This window comes from Candoia aspera, chromosome 1, assembly GCF_035149785.1.
Source record: "Candoia aspera isolate rCanAsp1 chromosome 1, rCanAsp1.hap2, whole genome shotgun sequence".
Lineage (NCBI taxonomy): Eukaryota > Metazoa > Chordata > Lepidosauria > Squamata > Boidae > Candoia > Candoia aspera.
This window is the reverse complement of record NC_086153.1, coordinates 17066543-17091536: the sequence shown is the minus strand read 5'-3', so window position 1 is coordinate 17091536 and position 24994 is coordinate 17066543. Positions and strand designations below refer to the sequence as shown.

Genomic DNA, 24994 nt, shown 5'->3' with positions numbered 1-24994 from the left:
TCATCAGAAACACTAAACGCCTTTTTATTCAAGCTCACATTCTGATGGTCCACCTAGTTTGGGTGTGTCTTAATAGTTTTTATCTGTTTAAATATTTTGTTCTGCACTGATACATGCTTATTTTTTTTAACCCTTATTCCTCCTTGTTCCTCTATTAGCCCATATTCTTAGCTGATCTGCCCCTTTTTTAAGTGTTACCACCTTACATACCTTAATAACACCTATTTGCTTGAAGTAATCAGCCACCTGATCTGGTGAAACATCTTCTCCGAGTCCTTGTACAAAGATGGTGTTGTTATCAGAATTGTCAGACTCTGAATCTACATTGAAGAGAGCATTGTATTATTTTTAAAATAAAGTGTGTAGCAGAAGCTGTGCAAAATATCACAGGCCTTTTCAAAATGTCCAAGACAGTTAATTTGCTATATCCACAAGCAAGCCTTTATACTTTGGCCCCTCTGTATACTCACGAGAATTAAATCAATACATTTAAACTGCATCAAGTTGAGGAAATGCGTGTAAACTATGGATGCACAGAAACCAAAGGAAAAGAACTACCCATGTTTCTCTTAGAGAAAAGCATTATGAATAATCCACTCTCAGTGCAATTATTAATCAGAAACAATGAAGTTTGCTAAAAGGTGTATTACTGTACAAAGACATTTTTCCCCTCCCAATGCTACCAGTGACAGTGAACAACTAATTGTCCAGAATATGACAATGATTCTAAATACAGCAGTTGGACTGTTAAATGGATAATGCTTTTTGCAATGTTTCTGATCACAGTTGTAAACCTTGGTGTTGACCATTAAACTCCTAAATAAATTTGGACCAAGGCATGTAAAGGTTTATCTTCTCCTCTGTGAGACTGATTAATCATCTACTTCAGAGGTGATGTACATAAATCCCAGAAAAGCACCAACATTAAAAAAAAAAATCCTGTCACTGAAATTCCTTTCCACAAACTGATAGCATGTATGTGTTGTGGTTGTTAATTCAGGAGTCAGCTAGATGGAAGTCATTTTGCAAAGAACTGAAATTTATTTATGTCCTTGCCATAACATTTGATTTTTACTTGCGGTAGTTTGTTTTCATGAATTGTTAATCTTTTAATATACATATATACTGCTTTGGAGACTTTTTTTCACTTAAGCACTTTGCTATTTGGTTCAAAATACAAAACAAATAAATAGATGAAAAGTTACCATTTGCCCTGAACAAAGAATCACTGTGCTATTATGCAGTTAAGGCGTCTGTTCAAATAAACCCCTCCACTGGAATCAAAAACGCCAGAAAGAGTTTGGTATGTAAGCCTGCTACTCAACAGTAAGACCAAGTAGGCCATTCTAATGCACCTCCTTGGATTCTGTACAAAATTTAGGAAGCCTGTATTTTACCCACGGAACATGTGCAATATCCATTAAGACTCGAAAAGAAAAGCCACCCCACGCCACCCTCACCAAATAGCCCCGAAACACCCTTGCTGGATTCAGGAGCTATATATCTGGCATCCCTTTCCCCCAGTAAATCAAATGGCTCTAGAAAGTTTGCAAGGAGGGCTAGAACACAGCAGCCATTACGGGTGCATCCCTGAATGTAGTCTTTCCTTCTCCTTGAATTTGTTGATTTTTGTCTTAAAGCCAGCTAAGCCACTGCATTTTATGAAAAGTAAACTCTTCTCTTTCGTTTTTCCTGATTCGGTTGCCTATTGATTTTGACGGGGAACAAAGATTTTTCTCTATCCATTCTCCATATCATTTATGGTATTTCTACCAAAGGCAACTACCAGTCCCTCTAGCTCAGAATTGTCTTTGTTGATTGAGATTACACACTGTGCTAAGTCATGGTTTAATAAACCATTATATACATACTACAATTGTCAGGTTTAAACAGTGGGTTTATTTGACTTTGGTTTGGTGTAGTCCTCCAGAATTCCAGAATAATTTTGTTGCTGGCATCTCCAGATAGGGCTGGGAAAGGCTTCTGTTACTAAATAAATTCCTAGCAGTGAATGTTCAATGATTATCCCAAGTTGCCTTAGTTTTATTCCAGTCTCATTAAAGGAGGATTAACATTGGTGCCAGGAAAACAGAGTGGCATCATGAAGGAGATGGCTCAGTTGACTGCAATTTTGTCCTTTCCATGAACCAGCCTGCCCAAGTCTGCCACAAATTCTGGGAACTACCTCAAGGCATCTGGAGGGCACCAGGCTGGGGAAGCCTACCTCGTATAAAACTAAAGGAGACAATCATGAAACTGTGTATCATATATGGCTCCTACATTTACCTGCATCTGGCTTTGGCCCATAATCCCTTTGACCTGTGAAACAGGAGAGAAAAAGCAAAGGGTGTCTAAGCAACACCGATCTTGTTTAAATTAATATTAGCAAAAAGATACGTAACACTGAAACCAAGGCAAGGTTTACAAGAAATTGCAGCTGAGAATGACACAAGATTATGCCCAAGTAGAAAACCGATTATGGTCTCTAAACTGCAGATTGTGGCATTTGCCACACAGGTTTATGCTGGTGGTTGTCTCGTAGATGCTGCTGGTCCACATAACCAAGCTCCCTGCCACATAATTCTCCCACACTGTGCTTAGAAGATTTTTGTAGATGCCATCTGAAGCCAACTATGAGTTGCCAGAAAAATCATTTCATGCAATTTGGAAATAAAAAACAAAACCAGGAATCTCATTTTTAAAAATGTATTATAAGCACTTAAAAAAAAGTTAAGCACACACACACCAGCCTCAGCCCAAACAGGAAAAAAAATCAAATGCTTCTAATGGATAGAAACATGGAAACATGGTATTTGGTGGCTCGTTAGGGGTTTGGGGGGTTTTTTGGCGCATTTTAATATAGAGTTTCCACTGAAATATTTTTTCGATGCTCAGCACTTACCACCAAAATTTTTGAAGCCACCTCGGTCACCACCACTGCAGAGGAAAAATTGAAGAAATGATTTCTTCTTTAGGTCTTGACATGCTGAGCACAAGGCTCAATAGCTGCACTTACTGAAAGTTATCCTGTATCTGCTAAATGCATCTTCTAAGAACCTTTACCCACTTCTTGGCACAATTCAATAACAGCCTGAGCTTCATAAATCAGCCAAGACTGCTGCCATTAAAAACTGGGATATTATATTTATGCCAAGACTAGAACTCTAGTCTGTAACAATTAAAGAAAAGTGAATGTTTTTTTATTTACTGCATGTTCTATAAAAGTAGTCTAATTTGCACTATATACCCTTTTGCACCACACAGATTGAACTAAGAAAATAACTTTCTGCTCATAATTATACTGTACTTAAGGACATGACTATAGAAGGTGCAAATGTTTTTTTTAAAAAACAACAACATCCTAGTGAGCATTTCACTGTTGAATTCCTCCTGTTCACTTAGTGTAAAACTTCCCAATGGTGTGGTGAGACAACAGATAGTTAATTTGCATTTTAATTGAATGCTTGTTTTATGTGGTTTTTACAAGTTAAGTTTCTATCTCTGCAAGCAATTATAAGGGGGAATATGTTTATTTCACTGTATTTCTGAACTAAAAGCATCCAAGGCAATAGTATTCAGAATGATTGACTGGGAATAGATATACCTGGATTCAAATCCCCGCTCATCCTCAATTAGGGACCTCAGAGCACTGACTCTCTCTCAGCCTCACCTACCTCAAAAATCTGTTGACAGGATTCAATTTAAAACAGTGCATACCATTTTGAGAAAGGGGGAGGAGATAAGCCCTCAGTACTTATTTAAGAAAGACTAGTAAAAAAAAAGCAAAAAATATCTAAAATTTAAGGAGAAAAAAAATGTTGAGCTCTAGATTCCCACCCAGGCCCTTTATTATGTTTATGTATTAGCAGAGACATGTAAAAGATTATCAGATAATGTGCAATCACTAATAAATTCATTTCATTACTTACTTGAGGGTATTTCACATACATAGAGAACAAGGCAAAAATATCTTAAGGCCAACTCTAGCATCCTCACATTAAAGTACTCCTATTACAAAATGTGTCTACATCAAATAAACTGAGTAATATGGATAGAATCAGGTATAGAAAAGCCATTTTAGTCTGGGGAATTTTATGCATGAATGTTTGGTTCTGTGGTATTAAGAACAGGATTAGGACTATCAGAAAACAACAGGGAGTAAGTCTGGATACAATGAATTCCAGTTATTATACACAAACATGTAACTGTTCTCAAAGGCAAAATAAGGTTGTCTAAAATGGCAGTGTTGTTCATTCAACATTACAAAATGGTTAAATTTAGCTAGCAACACAGAACGTAAAATTACATCCTGTTATAAATTGCTATTTTAACACTCATGGCCTACTATGTTTCTACCACTCCATTTGAGTATCTCCTCCTCCTTCCATCCAAATTATAGCTAAATGTTGTTCTCCTCTTGGGCTGCTGTTACTCTCCACCTCCTGATCTGGCAACATGTACTCTCTATCTCAAACAATAGCTATTACTTCTCTTTAGCTGTGCTTTGTACTGGTAAGAGATTGCTGGAACTCCACCAAATTCCGTAGCTGGATAAGTGATTGTCATAAAAGCTTTCCATCTGTATGGTTTAGAGAGAGATGTCTATCCTGGATATTAGCATATAGGGCACATATGCAAACAGATTACAAGAGGTGAAGTGCAGCACATCTAGAATGATGTGGATTTTAAGAGACCTTAATATTAAGAGACCTTAATATAGCAGAATCAAACTTTTAAATCAGGATTGAGCTCCCTACAATCCCACAGGTATTCAATTTGAAGCCCCAAGATTGGGTAAGCTGAACATTTCAGACCTTTTATTATTATTTTTTCCATGTAGGGGTAGTTAAAGGGACAAAATGGAAGACTTAACCTCTGCAACATTTCTGGGAAAATTTGGCCCTGTCATTCCACCCATCCTCCTCCCAAATCTTAAAATTTTAGTTCTGTCTTTCACGTGATAACACAGCATCATTAGTCAGACCCACAGCAGCCCTACACAGGGCAGAAATACAAAGTGTGGCCCTCAAGCCAAATAACATACCCCACGCCTGTTTTAGGTACCTCTTCATGTCCAAGTCTATTTGCTTTTGCCAATTCTAAAAAATCAATTTAATTCTGCACATTTGGGGGTAGCTTGTACCTTCCGTAAAATAATTTCTGGGAAGTCTTAGCTACTCTCATTTCAGGTCAGAGTTGCATCTAGGTGAGAATACAGTGCCAGTTCAGGCAATTAAAGAAAACAGTGAACAATTGCTGCATTAATTTTCTCTATTATTTTCAAATATCCACTATGAAAAAAATGAAGTTTCACAAGAAAAGTCAACTGTGTTTTTAGGTATGTATATTCAAGAACGGTTTTTGTCATTTAGTGTAAAAGATGGAGTGCCTATCTGGTTTACTATTACTGAACACTGATGTTTTAGTGCTACAGTGGCTGGCTGAGATTCATGGCAAACAAAAGCTAACATTTTGTTTTTGGTCTAGACATATTCTCAAATTATACTTCTTGAATTCTGTTATCTGATTCTCAGTTCGACTTATTTTGTTCCCTAGGATATTACCACCCACATTTAGGTAAAGCTTGCACTTTTTCAAGCCACTTCATAAATTCACTTTTGTAGGCAAAACTATAAAATCACTGGACTTGTTGATCTTTAGAAAAAAAATTACATTAATTATTATTTATTCTAAGATATTATAAAGACTGCTGGTGGGGAAAAAGCAACGTGTTTTTTTTTAAAAAACTATTACCAATATTACTACACTTGCCATCAAACATGTAAATGTTGCTCAAGTTTCTCCGGTTCAAAGTGCAAAGGCAAAGCAAAAAAAAAATATATATATTATAGTCTTTTTTGGCACTTCTATATAAAACATCTGGCTTGCATCAAAGTTATATCCCTAATACAGCTAGTACTATTTAGTCTGTTTAGTCAAAGCTCCTGACATCTTTACACAGCAGTGCTAGGAGTTGGGGATTTTCAGCATGCAAAATATGCACTTTCATCACTGAGCTATGACCTCACACTAATTTTAAGAGGCATCATAATGTCAACTATATTAAGCAAATCAGTTAGACAAAGTCAAGAAAAGAATTTGACTGGCAGATTACTAAAGAAAGAAAAAAATAGATGGAGCAAGTAAACACCCCCCCCCAACAACATCTAGATAAAATGCTGCTTTCCTGAATCCAATTTAATAACTCAGCAATTAAGAGTTGTTTCTTTGTTCACAACATTCTGTAAGACATGTGCCATTTAAAACTATTTTTGGTAAATAGTAATCAATGGTTGGATAAAAGCAAGAGATTAACAGACTGCGGAAGAGGAGGACTTGTTAACAATAGATGTTTTTGCAGCCACTGCAGGGTCAACAAGCATATTTACCTTACACCTGATAAAAATACAATACAAGTGATCCTGCTCCAGTTTCTGCCACTTTGCTTCTTCTCTATATGCAGGTATCAATAGATTCGTTCAGTACTTATCTGTCCTATATCAACACACATGTTGAGCATGGCCTGCCCAGGTTCAAGCTTCTAATTTATTTTGAGAAATAGCTCTCATCCATTTCTGTTTAACAATACAAATGAGGGAATATTTAATATTTTCAAATGCAATTTTTCCATACCACTCTTATATCCACTGCTTTACTTCTGAGGCAGTTTCCAAAGCTTGGATGAGTCCTGTTATATCCAGAATGCCAAATAACAAGGCTGCATTTGCTACGTCCTGATTTGAAATCCCCCGGCCAAAATACTGAGATACAATTTAATAAAATCAGACAGTGCCTAGAATAGGTATTAGCATCAGTTTCAGACTTAATAGCTTGTTTTTTCTTTGTAGGAATAGCAGTCTTAATCTTCAGGTCTGGTAAGACCATCCCAAGAGGGCCTGCTCTGATTCCTTCCACATACAGAAGGTTAGGGGGACACGGCTTTCTGGCAGAGACCCTTGTGCTCTTTAGCCTTGGAGGTTTGTGTTGCCCCTTCCCTCTCAGCATTTCAGAAAGAGTTTGGTTTCAGCATGCTTTTAATGAGAGTTGACTGTTTTGTACTGTACATGTTAGGGAGTGGTTCTCCTTTTGTTAGGGTTTTAGTTTTGCATTTTTCTATATTTGTATTTTTATTATTCTGTTATACACCACCCAGAGTCTACAGATTGGGGCAGGCTATAAACATTGCAAACCAACACAAACATACAGCACAGGAGAAAAATAGGTCACTCAATAAAAGCAGACTTTCTCTTGGTCAGTGCAGAAAATTCTGAACTCATTCAGCTGTATACACCTCTCTTCCGAACTCATTCCATTCCTAACTTTGTTCCATCAGGTTCAAAGGCAATGATCCAAGTTAAGGCAGCTTAGATTTCAATTATCGGTAACTGCACACACTGAGAATCTACCTTTTCAACACAAAATCAAGTACAGTGCAATGATGCCACCCATTGATAAATAAATAATTATTCTATTTTCAGATCTCTCTAAAAATAATGCTAAAACAGAACTGTAAATTCAAAATAGGACACAGCCACTGCTTTACACCTCCTTCCAAACTCAGCCATAAATATAACTGTACACACTTGTTGGCTCATCCTCAAATAGGGGCAGCTGACAAGTAGTGTGTAGCTTGGTAGTTTAAGCTTAGTGTGACATTCCAATATGGGACTGGTTCATCCACAGGGAAAAAACTAGGGAACAAAGTTAAAAAGCAAACCACGGCATTGTTCTCTGGTTACTTGTAGGTGGACAAAGCCCAAATCTGACTTGGCTTACCAACATGCAGAAATATGGCCAGCTGTACCTGATAACTGAACAATCACTGCTAAGCCAATCTTATGGTTTAGCAGGACAAGGCCTGTGAACAAATCGTTTCTTGGTCTGCCTTATTCCTGGGCCTGTAACAGCTGCACAATCTGAAAAAATCAGATTAAATTTTGCATGGCATGAACAAATATTATGTCAAGCTGCTGTTAAAGGCTCAGGAACAGTGGACAACAAAACCTTCAGCAATCCCTTCTCGGATGAGGAAAAGTAGTTGCCTATGTATGCCAAGGATATTTGCATAAATGAATAAATGCATAATTGGCCAAGCCTGGCATTGAATAGAACAGAATCCCAAGTAACCTTTATTATCTCTTATAAAAATACATTTTGATTTTAAGTTACAAAATTTAGTGTTTTATGCATTCCTGACAAATCCTTTATATGGGGTGAGTATAGGCTAAGCTACGATTATACTAAACAATGACCCTTTAACATAAATAGGCTACAATACCTGGACGCTATGCCATATGCTATAGGTAGATTCTAGCCTCGAAGGCTAGTGTTACATACCATGCTAAGCCAAGGCTAAACATACCATATATGGCTTAGTAGGTGCATGAATCAACCAGAGAAATATCCTAGATTAGTTGCCAAGGCATACAGTATCACAATCATTTTGGAACCTGAATTTTAATGCAGATCATTTATACTAGCATTTCAGGGGGGAAAATACTCCTTCAAATAGTTTGTAAGAGCATTCATCCAAGCAAGCAAGCAAGAAAAACAATGGACTAAACAGGTATAGTAAAGCATCTCTAGCTCCTAGGATGAATCCTTTACCTCAAGCCAGGCATGGAATTCCTACTGTCAGAATCGAATCTGCTTCCACCTCGTGGGCCACCATAGCCTCGGTTATCATCTCCATATCTATTTTTTTCATGATCATCTAAGAAATTTCAAAGCAATTATTCTTGAGTAGCATAAAATAACTGCCTTCTTTCTTACATTTTAGTTTAGAAAGGTTATACGTAGAGGCAAACACAGTAAATTATACTATTAGGTCCTGAAGAAGAAATCAAAGTCAACATTTTTTAATAATTTAAACAAATGCCTTTCGATCAACGACACTGATAGGTAAATACTGAAATACTTGTGGAGGGGGAGAAATGCTCATTGGGCTTTGGATGTTACCTATGTGCCACAGCAGGCACGATCACAGAACAGGCATTTCAGTCTAGGTGAGAATAACAAGGCCATACCTCCTCTAATGTAAAAAAACTAGCAAGAACAGGAACGAATACAATTTAATTAATTCTTATCACAGTGCATGCTTTAGAAATAAACTGGAAGGAAGCAACTCAGCAGAGACTGTCAATACTATTTCTTCACTCCATGCCCAAACCACACACAAGTTAATGTGGCAACAAGATGCAGCTGGCCCATAGCTATTTAAGAGCTCTGCTGTTATATGCTCTTTGCAACATCTTGGGTACAAAAATCCTCCAGTTCCTACAAGGTGTGCCACAATGCTTTGTTTTGCAAAATGTTCCTGCGTGGACTCCGTGCCATGCCTACCTTGTGTGCTGTGCCCATAGCCTTCCTTCTGCTGTGCCTGGTAGGACTGTTGGTTCTGGCCATAAGAGCCTTGTGGCTGGCCGTAGTTTGACTTCTGGCTGTAGGAGCTTTGTTGCTGCCCATAGCTCTCCTGTGGTTGCTGGTCATACGAGCCTCGATTCTGGCTGTATCCTGACTGCTGGTCGTATGAGCTTTGCTGTCCCTGCTGGTTGTAACCTGACTGCTGATCAAGTGATCTTTGCTGCTGACTGTAACCTGGTTGTTGGTCATAGGATCCTGGCTGCTGGTTGTAGCTTGGAGACTGGTTGTATGAACCTGGTTGCCCATAACTGGATTTCTGGTCATAGGAAGACCTTATATTGAAGCAAACGAGAAATTAATTGCACTCTCTTTTTTATGCAGAAGTGCATAAAAATGATACAGAGACAACTTTCCTGGCCTTATTCATTCAAAGCAACAAAGAGTGTCAAAACCTTCAGATACAATTAAATAGAATAATAGAGACATTTAGGCCATTAAGTTCAATTTCCTTCTCAGTATAGGAACTTGAATTAAAACACCCTTATCAAATCTCCATTCAACTTCTGCTTGGAGAACCAGCAAAGGAGAGCCCACCATCTCCTTAGGTAACTATTTCACAGGTGACTATGCATGAATCTTTGCCCACAACCAAGCTTACATGTGCTGCTGATGACTGCAAAAATCTAGCACCTGAACTGGATCTGTACGCTAAGTCACACTGTAAGAATGTGAGCAATCTAACTACAAAGCTATAGTCTTTTCTACATTTTCTTCCTTTCCAAGTTCCCTGAAGCACTGACTGCACAAATGTGTATTAGCCTAAATTCTGTCGCAAAATACTGAAGTCCTGACTTGGGTGGAAGGCACAACAGAGGGAGAAAAAGCACACAGTTCCCCCAGACATTTTCTCTCCTCCCCACTCAAGTTTTGAAAATAATTGCTGGAAGCCACAAATAACGTATGGTATCAACTGATAATCCAATCAAGCAGGAAGTGGGAAGAATTAATATAATTTTGTTCCAATAAAAACAGAAAAGTGCTGTTTAATTTTGTTTATACTATTTTCTATATAAAAATACTTCTAAGTAGTTTAGAAAATATAAAAACCCAGGTTTGTAACACTGAAAGCAATTTATCCTCAACTTACGATGGCGACTGGGACCAGAATTTCTATCACTAAGTGATGTGGTCATAAAGCATGACTGCATTGCTTAGCGACAGCAAGCCCTGCAGTCCCAGTTGCCACCGTTAACTGAATCCCACAGTTAAGTGAGGCAACTTCCTGCCGGCTTCCCACAACAAAATTCAGTGGGGAAGCCAGCAGGAACTTCCAAGTCCCATGCTGGCAGGCAGGTAAGTGGCTGCTGCTGGTTGGGGGAGGAAGGAGGCGCATGGGGGGGTGTGAGAGGCGCAGTGCAGGTTGGGTATGCAAGAGGTGCAGCAGAGATCAGGGAGGGTGCATGAGGGTGAGTGAGAGGTGCAGGTTGGGAAGGGTGTGTGAGGATGTGCATGAGAGGCACGGTGCAGAATGGGGAGGGTGCATGAGGAACAGGGAGGGTGCACAAGTGGGGGAGACTTACCCCAGCAACTTGCGACCTTCCCTGCCAGCTTCCCCATTGACTTTCTGGAGAAGTATGGAGGGAAGGTTGCAAATTGCAACCACATGATTGCAGGGTGCTGCAACTGGTCATAAGTATGAGCCGGTTACCAAACATCCAGATCATGATCACGTGACCATGGGGTGCTGGGACAGCCAGAACTCCGAGGAGTGGTCATAACCACCATTTGTTCAGCGCCTTTGTAACTTTGAACAGTCGCTGAACAAATGGTCCTAAGTCAAGGACTACCAATTTATTTTTTTAAAATACATATATTGGCTGCCTGATTTAGCTAGTATTTGCATTAGTGTGTGATGATGTGCCCGCTCTTCCAGATGCATTCAGGACCTCAGCTAGAACATACACAGCAGAAACTATGTCCGCTAGCTACTCCAGGCAGCTGGTAATAATAAAGCAAATAAAATGCTACTGAACTCTTGGACCATCTTATGAGTGCTTCTTAAACATTCTATTTTTCTGGGAGTGTTTTCTCCATATATTTTTCCAGGGGGAAAAAAAAATGGAATAGTCATACCAACCAGAGGTAAAAGAAATATAAATTGACTTATATGTGTTCCTGCCACTGTTATCTCCAACCCAACCCACAGAAATCAATCAATTGCTAAACAATTAAAACGCTTTTCCACCTCTCTCTTTTCTCGCTTAACAAATGAGTTTTTACAGCAGTCACAGTTCAGTACATGACTCGATGACTTCCAGTGAGGATTCATGGCGAACTAGACATCTCCGAGGGAGCGGAGATGGCACTGCGGCGAGATTGGCAACCATATGGTGTTTTCTGGCCAGCCAAGTCTCTCCGGATAAAGGAGAGATCATGAGGTCACCCACTTACATCCCAGACAGCTGCTCCCTGTGAGTAAACTGCAGGAACTGAGGTTTCTGCGGTCAGCTCATGAGTTGAGTGGTTGGGAGCTGAGGGATTTCCACCAAGCTCACAGCTGCAATGTAGCCTTATGGACACAAAATTCTGCTGAGCCACATTTCTTAATCACTTTTGGAAATTGCTTAATTGCTTTTTAACTATTAAGAACCTTTCGATCAACAAGTCTTATAATGGGTGAGTTTCCCTTAATCCTTAATGAAAGAAGTTTTAAAGATAAGTTTAAAGACATTTAAAAAAAAAACCTCTTTTGGGGGGGAATAAACAGCAAAAGGGTAATTAGAATGTTATAAACGGACTAAGGGTTCAGATGGATTTGAAATAAGATTTTGAAATTAATCGTAAGAATCCTTCCTGTGGGAAAATGCTGTTGTTCTGAATTCTTAAAAGAAAACATGATAGGATGGGAATTTGAACGTTGGACACTAGAGGAACCGGAAGTAACTAAAGATCACAATTAAAGGAGAACAACACTTAAATTTGAATGGAGCAAAATATTTTAACACTGGACGTATCAAAGGATATTTGTGGGCAATGGATCCAGAAGTTAATCTTACAAGTGCCTGCCATTATAGATAGATGGCTTTTAAAAGATGTTATGGAAAAGGAACAAGTTTTACCAGACAAGACTGAGAATGATCTGAAAGTGGATTTAAAAATGACAGACTACAAGAATGATATGGCAAAAGATGGTACACTGGATATACAAATAAAACTGGCTGGGACATCCACGCTTCCAGCCCCCGGATCGCTTGCGGGGTTCCATCGACTTCTGACGCCGTTCCACTGGAACCCGGGCTCAGTACTCTCACTTGCATGTCCACGGGTTGGGGAGCTCCCCCTTCCGTCCCCTTCGTGCTCGAAGTCGAGGGCCCCATCAGCGGTTCTCCCACTCTCACGTCTGGAGTTTGGGGACCTGCCACAAAATTGAGGGTGAGGAGTGTGCTCTCCAACTCTGTTGTGCTCAGTTGGGGTTCAGCTTCTCCACCACCTTCCCCGCTTTTGGGGCTCTCTGCCATCTCAATCCTTTCTTCCTCCACTTTGGCGTACAGTAGTCTGCTCAGTATCAGTGGAGGGCGAGGGCTCCTTCGCCTTGAATTTTCCGTGTTTTGGCATTTTTCGTTAACTCTCAACTGGGTTACGATATCCAGGAAGAGTTCCCGATGAAAAAAGGATCTGCAGCTTAACGTAAGCACTGGCACATTCAAGCATTCACCCAATGACAGTCAAGAGGCCAAGCTCTGGTTACTGTTTTAATGAAGCGAAATGTCCAGCACAAAAGAAAAGCTGCGAATGGAGAATTCCTGCTCAAACCTACATTTAAAACTACATTCACTTAATTACCCTTTACCCCTTTTTCCCACTAGCATATGTCGCCCCCCTTCCCAATCCAGGTGGTGTCTCTGATGTATCTCCTCTCCCTGGCCTTGATGTGTTAATGCCATAAATTCCTAGTCATAACAATGCAGTTCACACTCCCGCCTGGCACCCCCTCCCATCTGGCGACAGGGAGTCTGTAAGCAGTGATAGGGACATATTGGCAGATGCCCCGATAAGGGGTTCTGTGAACCTTTTGATTGGAGCGGTCTGACATACAGTACGATAGATGCAAGAGTCCAGGATTTGTTTTACTTAAAAGGGACATACAAATGGCAAACCAAAAAAGCGACTTGGATAACTTTCTTATATTGGATTTACAAAAGAGATCTGTTAAAGTTCTGAAGGATTTTGTGAGAAAGGACCAAGAAAAAATGAAAAGAGAACAAGCTCTAGGACATTATTTGAAGAGATTAAAGATCAAGATTGTTAAAAGTAAAAGGAAGGGTTTATTTGATCACGGTTAAAATAGGTATGTTGTTATTTCTGGTAACCCTTAGTGGGCTCTTGCTGACCAGCACTGAATGACAAGGTTGTAAGGATCTGTTTATGGATAAGAGATGAAAAATGGGATGAAGAGATTGTTTGTTGAATTTTAAGATTGTTTTAAAATTGTTTATACTTGTTGTGACAAAGGGGGAAGTCACTTCCTTAGATATTTATAAGTTACTTCCTTATATATCTCTTTTCTTTTTCTTTGCTACATTTTTCTTTTTTTATTTTTCTAGCTACATTATTTTTTTTCTCTGCACTTTCTATTTTTTCTTTTTTCTTTTTTTATTTTCTGTAGTTTATATTAGTTTTTATCTGTTTAACTATAATGTTTAATAACATTATTATACAAAAACATGGCTACATCAGTAATATCATCTTTTCAGTTTTAAACAATTAGTTAATGCAAAAAAGAAAAAGAAAAAAAGATTCCTTACTTGCCCGACAAATCTTTCTGCTGCCCATGATTGCCGTAAGATTCCTGGTTATATGGGCTCTGGTTCTGATTTTCATATCCCCCATATCCTTGTTGGCCACCTTGCCCATAACCTGAAGATCCAATAGGGAATGCTTTAGGTAAACTGCCGCCCTTGAACGGTGCAAATGTACAAAAATATCAGCATGCTCAAGCAAACCTGTCTGGGTCTGTCCATAGTTCCCTTGATAGTTTCCATAACTTTGCCCATAAGATGAACTCTCTCCACTCTGCTCATAGCCAGGATAACCCTGCAACGAATGAGAATGTAATAAAAGAGAAATAAGGCTGTGCTTATTGAGTCTAGCTACTTAAATTAGAAAAACATTATACTTATGTAGTAGACAGCAATTCGATAAACCAGCATCTCTTGGTCTAGAATGTTTCTGGATAGGCTTTTTAAAATTTTTGCCTTTAATTAATCTTTCTTTTTCTGTTTTGTTTAAACAATGAAAAAGAACAAAACCAAGCCAACAAAATTACACATGTGAAAGCTTCTCATACATGCATATATGTACACAAAATTTTATACAACAGTTCAATACATGATTATATTTCATCATAATTGTACTTTAGAGGGTTACTGTGAAGATTACCGAGGAAGCTGATATCATCATTTTTCTCAACTGCCTGAATTGCTTTATCTGCTGTTTTATTTATTTGTTTTATTCAGGATAAGAATACTACGAAACTAGCCTTCCACTATGAGGCATCCTTCTGGTATGTAGGGACCAGAACACCCAGTATACCTCAGATCTGCTGTCTCAAGTCAACTGGAGGGTGAAAAGTTAGATTGCATTAAACAAATAAACCACTCCAGCTATGTATTTCTGAGTGAACTAAGAAAGGATGGATTATTTTACAGTAAATTCTTGATTTAATGGATCTAATCTGCTGAATGGGTATATGGTGTGTAGAACATTGGTGGTCACAGTTGAGAGGAGCAGGAAATGTACGGCCATGGGAAGATGTGAGTGGGCCAGATAGGCATGCCAGTGGAATATGCTGTATTGAAATACTGGTAAGGGTAGCTGAGGGGTAGACAGAGACAATGTGCTGGGAAGGGTATGGAGGAGGGTGGGATGCTGCGTTGGGACACTGGTAGTAGGTAAGAGAAGGGAAGGCACTGGGAAAATTTGGGATGGGCAGGCAGGTAGGAGAGGCCATATTAGCACATCAGCAGCAGCTGAGGGGAAGGAGGGAAAAGGTGGTCCTAGGAAGATCAGCAGGCAGTTAGGTGGGAAATGCCACATTAAAAGCCTATTCTTTACTGAGACTCCTTCTCAAAGGAACAGACACACAGGCCAATCACCATTATCTGAGGGGAAACTAGAAGTAAGAAAAGGTGCTGAGATCTGGAGGTGCGCCAGTGGGATATCAAGAGGAAAAGGGGGCATTCCCTTACTCTACTCACTGTTATTAGGGTAAATCCTCCATTTAATTGACATTGACTTTTAACAATCACTCTTTTCCCCCATTAAATCAAGGGTTTAATTAAAAGTACTTTAGCTCCAGATAGAAATGCATTTAAGAAGGGTGATATCATTGACAGCACCTACCTCCCAACTAGATCATTATACATGTAGTAATTGTTGCTTGGTAAAACAATAATTACAGCAGGAGATACCCATGATGACTGAATTCACACTTATATTATTTTTTCCTGCCTTTTTAAATATACAAGGCAGCGAACACACCTAATACTCCTGCCTCATATTTTCCCCACAACAACAACCCTGTGAGGTTAGTTGGGCTGAGCGTGTGTGACTGGCCCAAGGTCACCCAGCCGGCTTTCACTTTATAAATTAATAAATTAAGGCCTTCAATAAATTAAGGTGCATACAATTAAAGCAAGAGGAATCTACTCATAAGTAATCTCAGTGTGACTGTCTTCTGTCATCTCAGAGATAATTTTTTACCCTTTCCCCCAAAATGTGGTCTCACTACTCCTCTACAGAAGAACAAGGTATTATTTACTCTGCCACAATCCCAGAAGCATGTTGGGGAATACAATCATTATCTTGATCATAAAGAAAGACACCACTACATTTAAAGAAGCAATGGCACAACTGCTCAGCCTACCTGTGGCATATGTCCATAATTCTGATTTCCTTGATTGCCATACCCTGCATAGCTGGAAGAAAAGTTTAGGAGGTTTAAAAGAAGTGCAATTACCACCCACTGTCAGGGCAAAACAAGTATTGAAGCAAGGCACTTTATTTATTTATTTAATTAATTAATATCACCGCCCATCTCCCCCAATGGGGGAGTCTGGGCGGTTTACAATAAAATAACACTAAAAACATAACCACCTAAAATTACCATTAAAATATAAATAAAAACAAATGACATCTTTATGACATCTTTAAAACAAATTACACATTATCTTTAGTAGGTCGATCCACCCACCCACCCACCCACCCACAGAGAGGAGAGAGAGAAAGTACAGGAAAAAAAAGTAAAGATGACAGTAAATGGAGAGGAGAGATGTTACTATGCAGCAAGATCAGAAGATCCAACCTTGCAAAGGAGAATTAATACAAAGTCAAGTGCAAAACAAATCTACCATTATTTTATACATTTCTGAGTTTGGCAATAAATAATTATTAAGTAGCTAAAATAAGAGTAGAAAGAACCCATTCTGTATCTAAAGAAGTTCAACACAGAGTGACAGTCACTCTTTTACTATGTCAAGGCCCTACTGGTGCTATATAGTAAGAGCTCTTTGAATTTTGCTAGCTGCCTAGCCGTTGTGGCCAAATATACCCCCAATAATGCATCCTCCATTGGGAAAGATCTAAGAGATAGGTACTGTACTCCCCTTTAGGAGAAGTGTCTTCTAGGAAGAGTAGTTTGAGACCTCTTCCACACATAAGAAGCCATCTTGAATTGGTGCTACTGGTATCAATTGATATAAATTCTGTTAACGTAGGCTTTGGGAGTATTTCTGCAGCCCAGTCAATTAACATGTGGCACAGTAACTACTCCAGTGAAATGGTAACACTGAAGACGCTAACAGACAGAACCAGACTGCTTCAAAGAATTGGAAAGTGAAGCTGCTGACTGTATGGAAGAGCCTTGAACTGCATCAGTGAAGACAAAACAGGGAAACCACAATGGCATGGCATTTCATAGTAGCTTACATATGGGATCTGAAGTAAAAAGGTTTTCAAAGAAAATAAGTACTTTGTGATAAAAAGCCAACCAAACATATATCATAGACTGGTGACACTGCACTATATTGATCATACCTCATTCCCATTCGCCCATTAACATCTTTGTATATAACATGATCAAGGACACATACCTTTGCTGATCCCCAGATTGGCTGAAATTTCCAGAATCTTAAAAATAAATAAATACATGTAAATAAAATGCAACTAGGCATGTAACCAAGTTACATATTTACATCTAAAGATTTTGAAATACTATAATGGTAAGTTGTGATGAAGCCCTTAAGATGTATTTTAAATCTCTTAGGAAATCCTTTATTCAGAGGGATTCTAGATTCTGTTTGCAGCATCTTATGTTTAACTTCTTCTGTTACATTTTTAGAAGAAGGGACTCTTACTTTTCAATCTTGAAATCTGTGTGATTAATATGCAAATGAAAGTAAATAGGAAAGGGTAATCTCACTTGGAAAGCAGATCTTCACTTCTACAGAGCATAAGACTGGTTAAGATCAGCAAAGAAAACATGGTGCACACTTGATTAAAATTAACCAGGATGCATGCTAGTTAATACAGCATACATCCTGGTTAATTATAAATACAGCAAATGATATGCTTGAAGGTCCCCAAGATAGGAATCAGGGACACTGGCACACCAAAAATTGGCAAGTTTAACTGTTTCAACACTGCATTATAATAATCAGTATTAAAAACACAAGACATATTGCATCAGTTTCTGGTTCTATCAAGGGGAAAAGTATATGTAGAAAGAGCTTGTTTGATTATGCAAACTATTAAGTGATATGAAACATGCAAAGTAGGGGTTGGGAATAGGTTAAAGAGGAGGTTAGCCTCTCACTTTGGAAACATGGTTTTCGATGAATTGGAAAACCAACAAACCAACTTATAAATGTGTGAATCCACTGTAAAAAAGGCCAACAGCATATTAGGGATAATTGAAGACCTGGCTATGTGCCCAGGCCTGGGTTCCTGAGTGTGTGAAAGACCCTGTTTCCTGGTTGTGCTGACACTGACAGATTGTGTATCTCTTGGCTGCTGTTTAGTATTTAATTTCTTTTTGTACTGTTTTAATTAACTGTTTTTATGATTGTTAGCTGCTCAGAGTCACTGGTTTGAGATGGGCAGCTATATAAATTGAATGAATGAATGAATGAGAAATGGTATTGAAAATAGAGGTGCCCAGATCATAATGCCCTTATATAAATTAATGGTGACACTGTATCTAGAATATTGTGTGCAGTTTTGGTTGCTGCACCTCAAAAAAGATACAGTGGAGCTAGAAAAAGATCAGAGGAGGGCAACTAGATCAAGGGGCTGGAGCAGTTTCCCTATGAGGAAAGGTTGAGACATTTGGGGCTTTTTGGTCTGGATAGGAGGTGAATGAGAGGGGAGAAGACTGAGGTGTATAAAATTATGCATGGTGGGGATACAGTGGACAAGGAGAAGCTATTTTCCCCTTCCCAAAATACTAGAAACAGAGGCTACCTAATGAAATGGAATCCTGGAAGACTCAGGATAAAAGGAATTATTTTTTTACACAACATGTAATTCAACTTTGGAATTGATTATAATGAGGTGGTGCTGGCGACCAGCTTGTCTGACTTCAAAAAATGGTTGGATGAATTCATGGAAGTCACAGGGATCAATGATTATTAGCCCTGGGCAATGTGACTGCCTCTGAAGGCCATCTGCTGTGAGACTTGTTGGCTTTCTTGTGCAGTTAGATGGCCACCGTGGGAACAGGATGCTGGACTAGATGGGCCTGGGGCTCGATCCAGCAGGGGAATGTTTATGTTCTCATGTACCACAAGAAGAAATGAGCCGAAACGAAGGAGTTTCTCTAATGTAATTAAAAAAAAAAGTCTTTGCATGTGATTTTTTAGAACATATTAGAAAGATCTGTGAAGCTTCCTCTAAAACCAATTTTGGATTAGCATCCAGTTGTCAAGAACAGGACACACATAAGAATTTCAGTGTAATCAAGTACAAAGCAGATTATAGTAATGACAGGAAGAACACAAGGTACAAGAAGTTCAGATAGAAAGCCAACGTTCAAAGTATTTGTTAATTCATTGACTGAAGATAATTTTTATTTCCCAGTCAGTAACTGGAGATGGATTGGTGCTTGGATCAAGTGTGATTTTTAGACACAGTGAATGAGGCATGCTGTATCTATTACTATAAATAGTTCCTCTGGGACAGTACTTGCTATTTAATACTAGTCAGCCACCACCAACACAATCAAATGTTTATATCACACAAGTGAATCCTGTCTAAAGGGATCTGGGTATGGTGGAAACATGTACTTTATTTCTAAAACCAGTTTAAATTTTTACCTCCCTTTCACGAGAAATTTACTTTATTTCAAAGCCTGATTATAAAATAACATTCTACAATCATGCAGAAGGGGCCACACTTCCACCATATAGACATATTCATGCTGCAGGTGCTTCCTTTCATTCCTCAACCTCTTCTGCAATTAGCACTGAAAGCATTTTTCTTATGTTATTTTTTGAATCCTTACAATAACTTTGCAAGGCAAGACAATATTATTCCCAAATCTCAAATAAGAGGGCTGACACAACTTTAGAACAGCAAGATTTGCCATAACTTTACTCATATATTAAAGCCACTACATAAGCTCACAAAGCATAAAATCAGCAACACACCCATTATGGAAAATGCAGTCCATTAGCCACCAAAACCTGAGATGAACTTGAAGGAGACTTTACCTTTAGCTGGTGAACTCAACTACAACTCAAAAGAGAGCAAGTAAGCTAAGGATTCTTTAGATGAAATAATGCAATGGAAGGCAAACCATAGAAGAAGAACAAGAATGTGCAAGAAAACTGATTGCAGAAGACAAGTGGTCACAAGTATACCTGTTTCTTAAAAAAAAGGTGCCTCTAGATCTTTTGCTAATCTATTCTAAATCCTTAATTGCGGAACTTATACAGGATAAAGATGCAAGTGCTTATTCCTCCTTAATTAATATGGCCTCTTACCTTTATTATAATTTTATCAGAAAGCATTGTGTAGCTGAAAATACACATATAAAATACATATGGAAGCCTTCTGCTAAAAAAGGAAGAGAGGCTCTGCTTAAATTCTTTATTTTATACTAACCATTTAAGTATTATGTCTTAGAATGCTGCTATCTTGCTGATTGTTTTGTTACAAATCATTCCTCCAGTGCCTAAAAGTCCTTTTTGAGGATACTCCATATTGTCAGATATGGAGAATCAGGCCTTTCTTTCACTGTCAAACAGTGTAGTGCTTAACATACTGAACTAGGAACAGGGAGATCCAGATTCAAGTTCCACTCAGTTATGGAAGCTCACTGGGCAATTTGGAGCTAGTGTTATCTGTCAGTCCACAAGACTGTTGTTATTGAGAAAAACTGCAGGATGTAATATTACATCACTTACTTGCTCCAGGAGGAAAGATGGGATAGTCCCCCTAATAAATCAGTCTAGTAAGTAATATCCTCCCCATTTGTTACAGACAGGCAATCTCTGTCACTTACCTACTTCAACAATATGCTGTGGATAGCCTTATAAAATAGCTGACATAGGGAGCCTGCCTGTTGTACTTCCAGTCACAAAACACCCATTTATCACAAAACAACCCCCCCTTCCCTATTTTATTAAACATCTGGGGTGGGGAAGATATTTGTCATCTTAACATATCATCTTAAAGACTACACTGCACCTGTTGGCCTGAGAGGTATTTTTAATTTACAGTAAGGCTGGCATTTCTTTTGGAAGCATGCCCATTTCCCATTTTTTTATTATTAAAAAGAAACTTAAAATCAGAAGCAGAGCTTGGCAGACTTAATATGGTTTCTGTGCTTCACATGCTTACACTTGTAACCCTCTGCATTTTCCCATACTGTACACTTACTTTGTTCAGAATAATCTGTATCCTGTCACTTTTCTTACCCCGTCAAGGAGTGATTTTTTTTCTAAGATTACTATTATTCACAGCCCTACAAGGTCACCCTTTCTATAGAACCTGACAGTTGTTCTTGTACTTTTTATTAGTTATATATGCAATAAAGAAATCTAGAGAAATTAACTACCTTCAGAGCAACTCTACAAGGTACGTCAGGCTGAGAAACTGACTGGCCCAAGAGCACCCAAGATCTTCATGACTGAATTTATTGTTTGAATTCAGTTCTTCCCATCCTAAATTAACTACAGTACAGTTTTGTTTTGAGAGAAAGTACAATAACTAAGAACAAAACCTTCATATAAACGAACAGTACATCTGCAAGGACTGGGGGGCGGGGGGTGAAGAGACGCACAGGATTGAAGACTTATTCCGTTCATGTTCTGCCTGCGAGCTTCCCAGCCATGTCAGACTGGCCTTTGTACGAACCAGGTTACTGGAGAAGGTAAGCTTTTGGTCTGCCCCAGCTGGGCTCTTTATATATTCTTAAAACTACATGTATTAACTAACTTAAAAAATAAGATTACACAGCATTCTTTTGTAAATTTAATACACGGGCACGGATTCCAGTTCGGGAAAAAAGGACGAACGATACAAAAAATGAGTCGGCCACGCCCAGATCGGTCAAGCCTAACTTGAATAGGACAGCCCTGGGCAGACTTCGAACTTGTGCGAGGGTTCGGTGGTGGACCGAGCGCGCAGGCGCACTAGCATCTAAGATGGCGACGGCCAGAACGGTCCCGCTAGGCTCTCCCGCCTCCTGCATACGCCACGCCCTCTCCCGCCTCTCTTCAGCCCCTCTAGTGACAGGCCTCAGTTTTCCTCTTTCGCCCAACAAGGGGAGAAGGGGGAGGAAATAAACCTACCCGACGCCATCCCGGTCACCAACCCCAGCGGGCAAACCAGCGAGGGGGAAAGCAAAAGCCCCCCGAGCAACCCACTGTATCTGCCGCCTCCTTCGCCAGCAGGCTGACTGACTCTGGCAGCGGCAGCGTTGTCGACGCCGCCGTCGCTTCGACTGCGGGGCGACGCAGCCAATCAGAGCAGGCGGCATATACCAACTTGAACAACTCCTGCAGAAAAAAGGGGGAGAGATAGAGGCGGAAATGGAATAATCCGACTGAGTTGCTGGATGCGGGGAGAGAGAGGAATAATATCAACAGTAGAAAAGAGTCCCGTGGCCTGTACCACCGTTGCCGCTAAAGAGGAGGGCGAGGTCAACGGGCGGTGAGGGAATGTCCCATCGTAGCCTAAATAATGATCTGCTTTCGGGCAAAATGTACTTATTTATTTATTACATTTATATCGTGCCTTTCATCCAAGGAATTTAACGTAGTAAACAAGGCTCTCTCCGCCGAATATTGATCCTCACAACAACACTGCGGGATCGCCTAGACCAGTGTTTCTCAATCTCAAAGCCTTTATGATGTGTGGACTTCAACTCCCAGAATTCCCCAGCCAGCATTCTGGGAGTTGAAGTCCACTCATTTTAAAGGCTCTGAGATTGAGAAACAGTGGTTTAAGCTTTTTTTTTTTTTTTTGGCAAAGAAGGGATTTGAGCCTGTCTGAATCTGCGATAGTCCAAACCAACACTTTACCTGTCACCCTGCTGGCTTTCACTAACAGGACAATTTTGCTCTACAGATTTAGCTTTCCTGTGCCAGACTAACAGGGAAAGCAGGAATAAGAGCTTGTCTCTGAGAATATGCAGATTGTGTGCAGTTGAGTAATCCCAGATATTTCTCATCTAACCCAGAAATAAAGAATGAGCCTTTTGTAAGGCTGCTGCCTCTCTTTTCTCTGCAGCAAGATTCTCCAGCCTTTTAACAGCCAAATGAAAACACCAAAAGTGCACCTTACCTATCCATCACTGCAACTTCAGTGTTGTGAGAAAAATAAAGGGTGGGACACGGAGTCAGTACACTTCCGATGGCATATATGGGTGGGGTATGAACTGAGTTACAGTGGCGATGGGAGCACCATTGGAAGACCTGAAGGTCCAGGTTGGGGACAGACCATCATGGAGAAAAATCTATGTGGTCACTAAGAATTGACACTGACTTGACAGTGCATAATGAATCAGTTGAGTGGTTGTGTTAGACCAGAGAGACTTTGGGCCAGTCAACTACTACAAGTTCTTGTGAGGATAAAATGGGTGAGTGGGGAGAAGCATGTGTACCATCCCAAGCTCCTTGGAGGAAGACAGGATAAAAATGCACTGTCATTTTAAAAAGATCATCCAACATTTAGCAGGTGATCTGCAATCTTATGTTGCAACCAATAGCACCTGTAACATTTTTGTCTCTTAATCAATTATTACAGACACAACAAAACAGAGACCTCCTGTTTCTCCCATTGCTCAATTATGGGGGGCAGAAAATGTCCTGTTTTATCCGCTTCCTATCGAACACCATAGGAATTTCAAATGCTTGGGAGGGAGGTGGGGGCGATATACCCTTTTCCAGATTTTGCAGAGAAAGACATGGGATTCCTATCCAGAAACTTTAGTTACCAAATCCAAGATTTTTTTTTATCCCACCTTTATTGTTTTTATAAATAACTCAAGGTGGGAACATACCTAATACTCCTTCCTCCTCCTATTTTCCCCACAACAACCCTGTGAGGTGAGTAGGGTTGAGAGAGAGTGACTGGCCCAAAGTCACCCGGCTGGCTTTCATGCCTAAGGCTAGACTAGAACTCATGGTCTCCGGGTTTCTAGCCTGGTGCCTTTATATTTTGCAATGTAAGGAACTTGGGATTCAAGGGGAAGGCTGTTCTTTTAAAAAATAGCCAGTTATTTATGCAATTTATATGGCTGCCCATCTTACCATAGTGACTCTGGGCATCTAACAAGTTAAAAACAAAAGCAACAATACAATAAAAGATACCAGATCACATGATATTTAGATATGAGATTGTAGTTTTTCTTTTCATCCAGTTCCAGGAAAACTCAAGCTCTGAATCAGTGCCTGGACCCATAAATAGAGTAGATAAAGACTAAGAAATAAAGGTGGTGCATTGTGATATGCAACATCTTCCCAGGGCAGAGTTCAACAACAAATTGCCTGTAGTTGCTAATGTGATTATAGCTCTTTGGCTCTTGCCAAACTTTCCAACATTTCTGATAGTTTAAAAACAACAGCAACAAAAGGCTCTGGTTTTTGCCTGCCGGTGAGTTTTGTACACCAATCAATTACATCTGCTTATTTTGACTCTCTTGTGCTTTTTTTCCCACTAAATGGCTGAGTTATGGATCGATGGTTGACAGTTACCTCTAATTTATGTACCCATGCCATAATCACAACAATTACACCAATTGCTTATGTCCATGGTGGGCAAAAGTTTTTCAGACATGAGAGTTTAACACTAGTGGTGGGTAGAGAGAGGGAGAGAGAATGCATGCCATATTAAAATATTGTTATAATTTAAATCTCCATCCTCTAACACCACCATTATAAGGATGCCTTTGAGCTTCACATGGGCTCCAGGGACAATCTTAGAATATTGGAAATGATGGATAGTCCTTTACTTTGAAGTTAATTCACCTGCCCTGAAAAAAATAAAGAAATAACAGTAATAAATAGAATTGTGGAGGGGAATTAGACTGGGTATCCTAAATCATTATTTTGTTACCAGCCATGCCCAT

At 39.4% G+C, this 24994-nt stretch overlaps 1 protein-coding gene across 2 annotated transcripts in view; it reads right to left on the bottom strand.

The window, feature by feature from the left end:
- Window positions 1-22356, bottom strand: part of TAF15 (TATA-box binding protein associated factor 15) — a 28060-nt gene extending 5704 nt beyond the window's left edge. The window contains exons 1-10 of one of the 2 annotated variants that reach the window (XR_010067591.1): window positions 22215-22356; window positions 17514-17550; window positions 16289-16340; window positions 14367-14457; window positions 14169-14280; window positions 9343-9695; window positions 8608-8713; window positions 2903-2937; window positions 2287-2319; window positions 211-320 (exon numbers count right to left, since the gene is read on the bottom strand). Coding sequence is in view for 1 of the 2 variants with exons in the window: in XM_063298315.1 (XP_063154385.1) it covers window positions 211-320; window positions 2287-2319; window positions 2903-2937; window positions 8608-8713; window positions 9343-9695; window positions 14169-14280; window positions 14367-14457; window positions 16289-16340; window positions 17514-17550; window positions 22215-22224 (939 nt within the window). In the remaining variant the exon portion in view is untranslated. The remainder of the gene's footprint in view (window positions 1-210; window positions 321-2286; window positions 2320-2902; window positions 2938-8607; window positions 8714-9342; window positions 9696-14168; window positions 14281-14366; window positions 14458-16288; window positions 16341-17513; window positions 17551-22214) is intronic. The other variant, XM_063298315.1, reaches the window with a different exon arrangement.
- Window positions 22357-24994: the final 2638 nt, after the last annotated feature.